Source organism: Mesocricetus auratus, unplaced genomic scaffold (genome assembly GCF_017639785.1).
Source record: "Mesocricetus auratus isolate SY011 unplaced genomic scaffold, BCM_Maur_2.0 Super-Scaffold_100004, whole genome shotgun sequence".
Lineage (NCBI taxonomy): Eukaryota > Metazoa > Chordata > Mammalia > Rodentia > Cricetidae > Mesocricetus > Mesocricetus auratus.
In genome coordinates this window covers 44,621,006-44,633,639 of record NW_024429189.1, presented here as the reverse complement: position 1 = coordinate 44,633,639, position 12,634 = coordinate 44,621,006, and the positions used below count along the sequence as shown (strand labels likewise).

The following is a 12,634-nucleotide window of genomic DNA, read 5'->3' as shown; positions in this document are numbered from 1 at the left end:
CAAGGAAGGGCACCTGTAGCGAAGCCTGCAAACTTAGTTCAGTCCACTGTTCCCACAAGGGAACAAACTGAAAGTGACCGCCATGTTCACTCCATGGCACACCCATACATATGCACAATGTAAACATTAGGTAAACAAATAAATGTAATAAAAATATACTGCAGAAAAACAACAAAAAGATTTGAGGAATGCTGTGCTGGAGACATAGATTTGCAATGTAAACCCAACAAGAAGAAAACACTGAACTAATCGTGTCTTTGTGACATCACTAAGCACCATGAATGAAAAGGAGTCTCAGAGGCAAACCTAACCCACAAAATGTTAGGAATAAGAATAGCATATTCTTCCCAAAATCAACTTTGCAAACAAGACAATAAGGTAGTCAGTCTTTAAGAATTCTGAGAGAAATTATTTGCTCCCATAATTGTTAGGCAAACTAACAGTTTTAGTGTGAAAATAGAAAAATGTCCCCATACCAGTCCCAGTCACGCAAGAGCCTTAGAACAAGTGACTCCCCAAAAATGGACATGCTTTCTCATGAAGACTGACAGATGTGGTCCTGCAAAATGAGGGCAGAAATCGAGGAAAGGCATAGGATGCAAGACATAGAGATCATCCCCAGGAGAGGAAAGCAGAAGCCCTGACAGGGGACAAGGCAGACCTAGCTACCTCCAGGACATAAGAGACACATAAGACGTGTGAGATGCTTGACTCTCTTCACAACTGCTTAATAGACATTTAATAAAGCCATGTAGGATATGGAAAGGCGTCGCTATTTCAAAGAAATCTGAACTTCAGGAAATGAAAGTATTTAAGAATATAGCATTGTGTATTCGTCAGCTGGGCAGAATTTATAAGGTGATCATGGTTACCTTGGGAATGGAGGGGACGTGTTGCGACGGTCACCTCTCATCTGACACTATGCCATCAATGTTTCAAGGCACACTTGAGAAGGGGTGTGGGAATGTGCTCTCCTCTGCCCTGCATTAGCTGTGGGACCTTTGGAACAGGATGGAGCTTCTCTGTGACTCAATTTCCCCATTCGTAACAGGATAATCGTAGCTATTGCCTCATAAGACTAGAAAAAATGTTAAGTAGGTTAAGCAGTTGAAAACTCTTAGGGGACTTTATAGTGACATAGGAAAGACTGTGTAAGTATTTGATGAATAACAAGTGCCAAAATGTATAGATAGTGTTTAGCAATACGGTAAAAATGTCACCAATTTAGTTAAACAATGAATTTGGTTGCCTTTAGAATATGAACAATAAGAGCTCTGGCTTTATGTTTCTTAGTATGGTTTAAGAAAACTATTACAGGTAATAAAATAAACAAAAACTCGTATCCAGCAAGTTTTAAGGTGAAACATAGGCAAGGACTACTTCATAGCCCTAGACAATTTATTAACATTCCTACTTGTTATGTAAGTGATGTCACATGTGTTTCCAAGTCAGTTTTAGTTATTTTTGTATTAAAACCACAACTAATTAAAAAAAAACCAAGGTTTTCATTGCCCTAAAAGAGTCTTACAGGTATTAGCACGTGATCTGAGATTTGTGGAGGAGAAACATACCTAGAAAGTAATTTCAAGCCGACTCCCCTCCTCCTACCCTCTGATAAAGAATTTAATAAGTAGTGGAACCAGAGACTCACACTGTAAGGGGGAGGGGGCGGTAAGGCCTCGGATGGTAGAGGACGTACAGATCTTTCTCCCAAAGGCGCATTTCCTCCTCCAAACTAATGAAAGGGCCAGCTGCAACTGGTGCGTTCTGTGCCCATAATGATATCCAACTGCCTCCGGGAGGAATTACACCCAGCCATGTACTTCACACAGCTACTGGGATCAGAAACAAAGCCCTCAAAATCACATATCCTTCCCTTGATTCTCAGTCCTGGTTGTCTACTCCTCTGCCAAACCCGTTTCTAGGATTCACCTGTGTGCATTTTAATCTGCCAACTCAATATGGATTGAGGGATTTGTAAGATATTTCTAGAACTTCATCATGCAGCAATTTGAGTACTTCTCTGCTCCTCCGTTTACTATAAAGGAAGGTTTTATTGTGTTTGCTGTTTCTCATTTGAGTAGCAGTTAGGGGCTAGAGCTTTTCAGTTTTGAAGGTCCCCTCATTCCCCCCCCCCACTTCCAAATGCAATGCTTATCCTATTGTGTGCAACGGCGAGACACACTTCACTCTGGGCCTTTCCCAAACTGTCGGTGTGGAGAACACAACCTCCTCTCTATAGAAGGGAATGAAGCAGACTGAACTCTGTGACAGCAAGTGAGTCCCTCACTGTGAGGACCTTAGGCTGAGCAACTGACCACTCAACGCATTGTCATCTAAGAGGGTGACAGTTAATCATTTCCTTAAATGGTGTGGGCATGAAACCAGCCGACTGAGGCTCAGCTGACTGAGTTCCCCAGAGCCCCTGCCCCTGGCACTGACTTGCCATTGTCCCCTTCTTCCCAGACTGCTGGGTTTCAAGAGATTCTGACGGAGGTGGAAATTTTAGCGGTGATTGTGGGATGCCTGTGTCATGACCTCGACCACAGGGGAACCAACAACGCCTTCCAAGCTAAGTAAGTGTTCTAATTGTTGTGATTTTTAATGCGTTTGCCTTTCTACTCGGAGCCAAAGGTGACGAGGGCTAAAGAGTAAAGCATTAATTTCTGGCATCAGAGGCCAAGGCCACGGAGGCTTGGGCATGCGTGTCACGGGGCCCATCCATCTTTATAATTCCCTATTCTTCTTTTAATTGCAAATTTGCCCTTCATGTCATGCTTGTTGATTTGGTCTATCTCTGCTGACCTCAGTCAGAAAGCACAGCTCAGGTTTTCAAAGTCCTATTCCTTTCCTCTCTGCCTATTTGCCTCCATGGCATGACAAGCTGCCCAGACCTGCTATTCTCAGATCTGGGTTTGAGGTGATTAGAATAAACACAGGCTCAGGAAGATTAATGAAGCAAAGAGTGTTTTGCTCTTCCCATCCCTATTCCCATGGAAAGATGGAAAACAGACAAAGGAACCACAGAAACATGTGTGATGGGTAAGCAACCATTAACCCTGCACGTAAGTCACATGGATAGACCAGTCTGTTCCCAAGTAAGTTATACTGGTCAAGAAAACCACTGCTTGGTGGCTCACATTTGTGGCCAGGGTCATGGAACTTACACGTGTTAAATTCCAGGTGTCAGGACTCTTGCAATGAGGTCAAGTCTTAATGTTCTTTGGGCTATCTGCTATCTGCTAAGAAGGCAGGCGGGGGCCCTGGAGAAATGCTTTGGATGGAGAAGGAACAGGAAGAACGGCTTCTATAGAGAGGTGGGACAGAGTTCAAAGTTCTCAGGTAGACCTCTGCTCCAACTGTGTGTCAACCGGTGGCTTGTCACCCTTTTCATCCTCTGAACACCGCCTGAGTAAGCCAGAACTCTTCACATCTTGATCTGGTCTAGCAAACTGTTTGGATCGCGTGTCCTTCTCTCCATCTTCATCCTCTAGCTCACCACTTCAAGCGTCTCCCCTCAATACCCAGTATCCAACGGTTCCTTGACCCTCTTAAGCTTCGGTGACACCCCAGGCCTGCAGAAAACGCAGCCTTGGTTAAGTCTAACAATTCAGTCTCTCGCTACCCTGCCTAGACTTGTCAAAGCCATGGGAGAAAATATCACAGTTGTGCAAGCTTGAGACACAACAGACAGGCATCCTCTCAACTCAGCTGTATGCTCTGGATGATGTCAGTCTTTCCCCCTACTCCAGCAGCCCAGCCTGCATCACTCTTAGAGGTTATTCTGGATGACGTCAGTCTTTCCCCATGCTCCAGAGCCCAGCCTGCATCGCTCTTAGAGGTTATTCTGGATTCCACATCAGTCTTTCCCCATGCTCCAGCAGCCCAGCCTGCATCGCTCTTAGAGGTTATTCTGGGTGACGTCAGTCTTTCCCCATGCTCCAGCAGCCCAGCCTGCATCACTCTTAGAGGTTATTCTAGGTGACGTCAGTCTTTCCCCATGTTCCAGCAGCCCAGCCTGCATCACTCTTAGAGGTTATTCTGGATTCCACATCAGTCTTTCCCCATGCTCCAGCAGCCCAGCCTGCATCGCTCTTAGAGGTTATTCTGGGTGACGTCAGTCTTTCCCCATGCTCCAGCAGCCCAGCCTGCATCACTCTTAGAGGTTATTCTGGATTCCACATCAGTCTTTCCCCATGCTCCAGCAGCCCAGCCTGCATCGCTCTTAGAGGTTATTCTGGGTGACGTCAGTCTTTCCCCATGCTCCAGAGCCCAGCCTGCATCGCTCTTAGAGGTTATTCTGGATTCCACATCAGTCTTTCCCCATGCTCCAGCAGCCCAGCCTGCATCGCTCTTAGAGGTTATTCTGGATTCCACATCAGTCTTTCCCCATGCTCCAGCAGCCCAGCCTGCATCGCTCTTAGAGGTTATTCTGGGTGACGTCAGTCTTTCCCCATGCTCCAGAGCCCAGCCTGCATCGCTCTTAGAGGTTATTCTGGGTGACGTCAGTCTTTCCCCATGCTCCAGCAGCCCAGCCTGCATCGCTCTTAGAGGTTATGTGCCACTAGCGTTCTCTTCTCCCAGGCTCCACTGCCTCCCCACACCACTCTACGGATCACCTTGCCTCCTACTTCCCTGAGAAAATTGAGGCCATCAATCGAGAACACTCTCAATTTCCTCCCCTGCCACCTACACACTTATCTGTCCCTCCCCATCCTTCCCTCTTTCCCTCCTATCTCAATGAAAACGCTGTCTTTCCCATGTCTGAGGACAATCCCTCCGCCTCTGCTCTGGATCTCTCTTGCCTCTCTCCTCCAGGACCCTTCTCCATCAATCTCCTTCCTCTCCCTAACTGTGGGTGCTCTCTCTGCATCTAATTAACATGAATAATTCCACTTGACTTTTTAGCGACTGTTCTTTTTCCTTCCTTCCTCCCTTCCTCCCTTCCTTCCTCCCTTCCTCCCTTCCTTTCTCCCTTCCTTCCTAGGCAAGCTTCTTGGAAAAGTGTCTGTGTTGGAAGTCTTTGCTTCCTCTGACCCCTGCCTTTGCCCGGGGCTTTCCCACCCCATCTCACCAGAAAAGCTGTGCTCGGTGACCCCATTTCCAAAGCTGTTGTTCATGCCTTCCGTTCTTGAACCTGCTTTCCATGGGCTGTATGCTCTTACTTCCTCCTTCCTAAACTTCTCTTCATTTTTTCTCACAAGAGATGTTTATCTACCTAGATAGTCTTCCTCCTCAGTTTGCCTCAAGGCCTGTTTCCTTGTATCCCCCATTCCTCTCCTGCTCTCTTGACTGTCTGTCCCGAGCCTCCAGCCATCCACTCCTGAACCCTAGCTGCATTTCCCAGGGCGGTAAGTCACAATCGCTTATCTCCAGATACTCCTACAACTGTTGGGTGTGTCTCCTACTTGAAGTCCCAGACTCTTCTCATTCTAGGTCTCCCCCTTTATCCGTGTGCCTTTTTCTCTGTCTCTATCCCCATGAACATACAAGTTACTCAGCAGCCTCAGTGTCGTCTCAGCAAAGCCAAACCCTCCCTTTTTTTGTTTGTTTGTTTGTTTGTTTGGTTTGGTTTTTTTGAGACAAGATTTCTCCGTGGCTTTGGAGGCTGTCCTGGAAGTAGGCTGGTCTCGAACCCACAGAGATCCACCTATCTCTGCCTCCCGAGATGGCATTAAAGGCATGTGCCAACCCCTCCTTTGCATTCCTGAATCAACTTCTACTTCCTTGTGGCTCTCCTGATGCTGCACCCACAAGCCCAGCTCTCCTCCTGCCTGATTGGGAAAATCCTTCCTCATGCACAAAAGTGTGTATGTCACTCTCCTCTTCATCCTCAGGCCTCCTGTGAATTTTAGATATTCACATTCCTTCATTTAGCCCCATAAGGCTCCTTTACATCAGACTCTGGCTCATTTCTGCGGCCTAGCACTGACATGCCCGTCCATTCATCCCACACAGAAGAGACTTGCCCTCCGCGAGACCCTGCTAGCTCGCCTCTTTCTGGTATCTGTCGTGCTATTTCCCATTCCAGAAAATGCCCTTCCGCCTTTCCCCTCTGAGCTCATCACTGCCACAGTTCTACCCACATACACGCTCCCGTGTTGCTGTCTCAAGCATTCACAATGCCCTGACGATGTCTTTTCAAACGCATCCACCTGCCTCCATTGTAATTGCTGACTTTCAGGTGTATCCCTGCTTCTCCTTTAAGACTGCACCCCAGCAGTGCCTGCAACATAATAAACACACAGGAAATGTTTGCTGAGTGAATGAATGGTGACTGGGTGGATCGTATTTTAGTATACCTTGTCAACAGAGTTGCTTGATTTTTTTAAATTAAATGTAGCCTTTTACAAATGCAGATGATGAAACATAGCCTTAAAATGTATAGGTTTGATGCTGCAGTGAAAGCTTGAAACCTATTAATGTGTAAACCATATAAGTGCTCCTTTTGACAGTTCCTTATTTAAAGTTTGTTTAAATGGCCTTATGTTTTCAAGATTCCCCTGGACCATGCCATTGTACGCTGTCAGTGTATTTCCCCCTGGGGCCCTCTTCCCAGCCCCCTACCGTATGACCAATGATGCAAACAGAAGACCTAACTGGTTAGAATTGTCTGTACACCAGGAGTGAACTCCCTGTGTGTTCTTTTGAAGAGTGACACGTACAGTGGAATGGTACACCAGAATACCACTGGCCCTCCCCAGCCAGACTGCACATCACACTGCGAATAGAGAAGCTCGTCTCAACATCGGCCGCTCAGCAGATTAGACCGAGAGCCCACCCTAATCGAAGCTGGGCCAATAAGATATTGCCGTGTGTGCCCATGACATTACGTCAGTCAGCCGGAGAGAGCTGAGCTCTCTGGTAGGCACGGGACTGTTGTCAGGAGAAGCTATGATGACTACATACCAAGTGGATAAGAGAAACAAGAAGGCCGGTCTACAGAAGGAGTGGGGGAGGAAGATAGCGGTCAGAGAGAAGTCAAAAGGAGACTATGAAAGTGAAAAAAAAATTAGACTTCGAGCCAGTCTCTCCCCATTATGTTCCCTACTTGGGCACTCAGCCATTCTCATGACCCAGTGAGCGGTCCTGTGTCGTTTAATCAAGACTTTTCCTGATGAAGCTCATTGTTCTTCATTCTTGTCTCTTGCAAATAGCAGCCCCCGAGACAAGGAAAATGATCGTTTGTCCTTGCACTCTGCCAAGCCCTTGCCTTATCTTCTGTAGATAGTTTTGTCTCCATTTCACAGCTTGTCTAAATTCATCTCCCCCAAATGTAGTGCAAATAGCAATTGGACCTAGAATCTCTGATTCCAAGACCATTCTTTAACTACTGAACCAACATTATCCTTGACTGTGTGACATCTGTCTCGGACTATTGACTTTGAACTTTCAGTGTGTTGGCCATCTTGCCAGATGAGGTTTAGAAAACTAAAATACACCCTAACAAGCAACAACTCAAAATGTAGAGCTTGTAGATCTGAGCTGAACAGTCATATCCTTCAATGTCTTAATCTTGCAAAAATGGAAATGAAAGCCCCTAAATCTCAGGTCAGTTGTCCAGGGCTGAGAAGCTTTCACAGCTGTTAGGTTAGTAATAAGTCTTCTTTGTATCTTCCAGCCCCACTGTCAACTCTCCATGCCCTAAGATGGTACAGAGGGTTGGCTCAAACCAAGTCATCTTGCACTCAGTTTCCCTTCCTAGTTGCCCATGAGCCCTGCTACTACACACTGAAGTCACACTTGGAATCACACCCCTTGTTGCCAGCTCGACATCAGTTAAGATTCCATTTGACAATGAATGTCAGAGAGACTTTTAACACACCAGTTTAGTGATTAGAATAAGGTTTACCCAGTGAGGGTACCATTGTTTAGAATCCCTAAGAAGAAACCTGTAAACTTTGCTCCTCTTTATTCTTCAACAGTGAAGTGTTTTCTGTGCTCAAGGCCCTGTGCTAAGCATTCTGGGAGAAATAGGGAGTGCAGCAGACAAACCCTTTGCTTAATCTTTGCATGGTCTAACCCATCTAATCGGATGACTTGGCAACAGAACTTACACACTACAACTATTATGTGGCAAAGCATAGGCTACCTTTTGGTCATATAGGCTATATAAAAAAAAACCAGGAGACTTTTAGCAAGGGACAAATTACTATATAAAATGCAAAATACCTCTACGATAAAAAATGTGACTTTGGAGCACAATTTGATTTATACTCTTAGCCTTTCTGATAAGTGGACCTTTGCATTTTCATATTTTATCCCTAATTTTTAAGTATTGGAGAGTGTGCAGTGAATGATCAATAGGTAGCGAGGCCACCAGTAGCACACAGTGCTCTGAAATTGCTCTTCTCTCTTTTCTCCAGGGACAGCATTGCCCGCTCATCCCCCTCTCTATTACAGCTGCCCCCGATGATTAAATATCAGTACGGCACAGCTTTGTAGTATATTCTCCTAGGAGATTCCTTCTATTCATTTCTAGCATAATCTCTTACACTCATTTCTTGGGAATGAAAACCCATCTTGTCGCTTTCGGCCAGGTCCCAGAAGTGAAATACTGGGGCACATTAATCTGCCCTGACAGCCTAATCCCATTCCTTACCACCTCCCAGCAATTCCCAGCTTCCTAATTACCTTTCATAGTTTGCCTTTTGAAAAGTTTCCTCGAAGCCACTGCTGCACACTGCCATTAGCTCTTTTCCTCAAAGAATATGCACATCCAGGATGTGAGGAAGGCGTGCTTTGGTGTGCACTGACTTTGGGTGTCTACACGAAGCGATGATGTCTGTAGAAACAGAATTCTCCCTTATTTCAATACATTTCTGCTCTGTGTAGTGTGAGTCTAAAAATCAAAGACTTTATTTAGTATTTGGGTTGATCCAAGCAATGATGTACATCAGGATACTCATATTTGTGAATTACCATGCTTCGTCTCCCCCTCTTCCCATACACCCTGTATACACATACATGCACATATAAGTATATATGATCATATTTCCGCCCAAAGTCACCCATATGATGGATATATTTACCATAGATAATCAAAATGAGAGACAGCGTTAAAGTCAATCTTCTCATATGACTGATGGAAGGTTTTTTTTTTTCATTTAAAAAGTGGGTATTTTACATGAAAGACGTGAGCTCTTTAGAACCGATTTTATGGTCAGTTAAGAGTATATAAGGCTGCATATCATGCCCCTCTCTGTAGAACCACAGGACATGTGTTTACATATCAGTGCTACTAGGGAATCCCATACAATAAGTAGCTTGAACTTTTAAAGCCAGCATTTCTCTGAGTTATTTGACATTGGAACACTCTTTACTTCGGCTTGTCAGGTCTTTGGGCATTTCAAGTTAGTAATAGTCTATAGAATGTTTATTGACAAAGTTTATCCTGACATATGGTTTATCTTCTGCCACTATATTTATTTTCTGTTTTGTTTAAACTGGCTTTTGTTCTCAGTGTTCCTAGAACATCCACAGTGTGTGAGTATGTAAGAACATGGCAGACAAAATTCCTGGTGAGCCTTGGCCAAGAAGGAAGGCACTGTGAGGTTTGAGAGTCTTAAAAATACTGGTAGGAAGCATCTATAATAGTACAAATCAGGGGTTCAATGACTTTCCTGAAGTTAGTGCCAGCTCCATTCTCTGATGCTAAGATGGTTCCTTACCTACAAGAAGCTGAGTATTTTAGTACAGGACTGGTCAGAGAAAGCATTCTACAGAAATCTCGGAGAGTGTGGGCTTCCTGAAGGTAGGATTCATGAATTACACATCTATATTTCACATGTCAGGGGCCTGACAAAATAATAGTCATCAGTGTTTGTTGGCTACATTAATGATAGGTATGTGTATTCATGCTAGGTATATGTGCACACTTATGTAAATGGATGAATGAGTCCCAGTGTCTTCCTGCACTGAAACCACATTAGTATGGTTCAATTTCAAAATTTACATATTTTCTGTGCCTCTACTCCGTATTTATTAAGTGTAAGATGGAATTATAGAAAGGAACAAATAGAGAATCTAATAGTAAGACCCAGAGCAAGCATCATAGTGCCTCCTACAGTGTTCTCTGCCCAAGGAAGGAAATATCCCTTATCCATCCTGAACAAAGAAAACACTAAGTGACTTGTGAACATCTAGCTGGCTTACCTCTTATGTGGTAAAATACTATCAATGCATGAAGTCAGTTAGTGTGATTCTTAGTGTGTGGTAGGCACTTACTGATGGTGGCTATTATTAGTAGTAATTTAATCATTATAAAATATATTATACATGTATTTTAAAATATATGGCAACATTTTAAATACATATAAAGTATAAATATATGTATAAAATTATACATAATATATAAATATTATAAAATATGCTGACATTTATATTACAATCAGCTCCCTAGTTTAGGCATAAGCTCTCCACATAGCACCATAAGCAAGTAATTTTTAAGCACCTACTCCATGCCAAGCACACAGAAGCTCAACATCCAAGTCAAAGTCATGTTGTGTGCATTTGTCATGGAAATGCATTCTATGTAATAACAAATGACAACTGACCTTAAATGTTAACCCATCAGTAAGATTAGCCTGAATTCTGTCTACTTATTAGATGATGCAGTAAACTTAAGCAAGACTTAAGAAAATAACACACACCAGACTAAAATCTAGTTCCCTCCTTCATTCTAACCTTGCTGCTACCCCAAGATGCAGTAGCTCTGAGTCTCTCCAAGGATCACAGGTCCTCTGTACCCCTGAAACTGATGGCAACCTCAGGTTGTCTTACACCTCTAGTGTTGGGATGGAAATCCTTCTTGTGTATAGGGGCAGCCTTTTATTCTCTCACTGGCAGGATCAGCTACAAGATGTCAATCTCCGTCATTTGTGAGTTAAAGCCAAACTGTCCTTTTAATACCCTGGAGCTCCATGCAGTAAACCAGCAGAGAACACTGGGCCCGGGTGGATCCTCAACCGACTCCTAGGTATCTCTTTGATTCCCTGGGTTTCTCTTGGCTCCAGTTCCAAAGAAACAGTTGGAGGTGAACTGCTGAAACGCTCTAAAAGTAAATACTTTACTGAACTGGCATTGGTGAGGGATGGGTTCTACATAAGTGAAATTTACAGATAACTCAAAGGAATCCCCTCAGCTATCAGCGAACACAGTGTTCATTTAAAATGGAAATGCCCATGTGTGTTTTAATTATCTATTAATAATTAATATAGACTGCTATCTACTCACTATCTGGCACTATGACAGGCACTTTCAAGCATTTTATTGTAGCCCCATAAACAACAGATGAGGCATATAGTACTGGCATGATTTAAGAGACAAAGAAACTGAGCCTGAAAGCCAAGTAATTGCCCCAGGCTACTTACTGAAGGAAGAGCAGTGACTTCAGGTCTATGGAATTCTCTGGTCTTCTACACTAAGATAATGGTAGTGGACCTTGTGGGTGAGGAGACTCTAACAGAAGGTTGTTCAGTGTATGTAGAGTAGATGTCTTTTCCAGTGGAGAGTCAGGCACATCTGAAGACAAGAGTTTCTGTGCATGCTTAGATGTCTAAGTCTTAGTTCATGAAGCTTACATGGATCATAGATGCAAAAGTTATAGCACACGTGCGCGCGCACGCACACACACACACACACACAGCACTTGGCATCTGTAATGTTAGCTACCTGTTTTACTTTTGCTCAGAATCACATCTCATCCCTCATCAGTCTGCAAATGGCTTAAAGACAAGGACTGTGCCTTGTTAACCATTTATCATCCACAGCATCCATCTTAACCTGTAGAATGTTTTGAATAGTTTAAGAGATGGACAAACTCCGCAGAAATTACCTAGAATGCATTTGCTCATAGTCTACCACCAAAGGCAGTGCAGTCCACAGAGCTGGTGTGGACAATGGTTAAGGTGAAGGGTCCTGCCTACTCAGCCTTCTGTTCTCTTTCAGGAGTGACTCTGCACTGGCCCAGCTCTATGGGACATCAGCGACCTTGGAGCATCACCATTTTAACCATGCAGTGATGATCCTTCAGAGTGAGGTACGAGCTACTCCACATCTCCCCTCAACAGAAGGTCAGCTAAGTGATCCTCACTCTGTGCTTTTACATGTGTGAATCCAGAGACATAGGAGGCCATGTTTAAGTTAGCTCAGACCCTGGCGCCCTCTGTGAACCCGTCACATGCTGAAGACCTCGTTCCAGGCTGTCCAGAGCTGGCTCACCCGGTTCTGCTGGAGGTTTTGCAGAATCACTTACAGAGTACCAGGTGGAGGTTGCTTATTGCCAGGGCATCATCTTGTCTCCCTTGAAGGATGCAGGCTACCAAGGGGCATGGTTTATGACAGAGTGGCCCAACTTGCCCAATTTTGTGCAACCCAATGCCATGGAAAGAGATGGTAGAAACAGTAAGAGTCACGCTTTGATAGTGAAATTGAGACACCTATAACAAAATGATGAAAGAACTGAATGTTTTGGTAGGACTGCATTTGAAGGTGAGTGATGGCTACTAACACCACGACCGGGACTAGGAGTCATGTGCCTTATTTTGCTTCCTGCGGCAGCGTGGGACCCAGAGGCACTGGAGTGTTGACTTGTCTCTTTCTGCAGAGAAAGACAGAAACCACTGACTGGCTC

At 44.3% G+C, this 12,634-nt stretch overlaps 1 protein-coding gene across 1 annotated transcript in view; it reads left to right on the top strand.

The window, feature by feature from the left end:
- Pde11a (phosphodiesterase 11A) overlaps window positions 1-12,634 on the top strand; it is a 365,214-nt gene that overhangs the window by 288,084 nt on the left and 64,496 nt on the right. Inside the window, exons 13-14 of the mRNA XM_040745629.1 lie at window positions 2,467-2,576; window positions 11,950-12,040. Coding sequence (XP_040601563.1) covers window positions 2,467-2,576; window positions 11,950-12,040 — 201 coding nt within the window. The remainder of the gene's footprint in view (window positions 1-2,466; window positions 2,577-11,949; window positions 12,041-12,634) is intronic.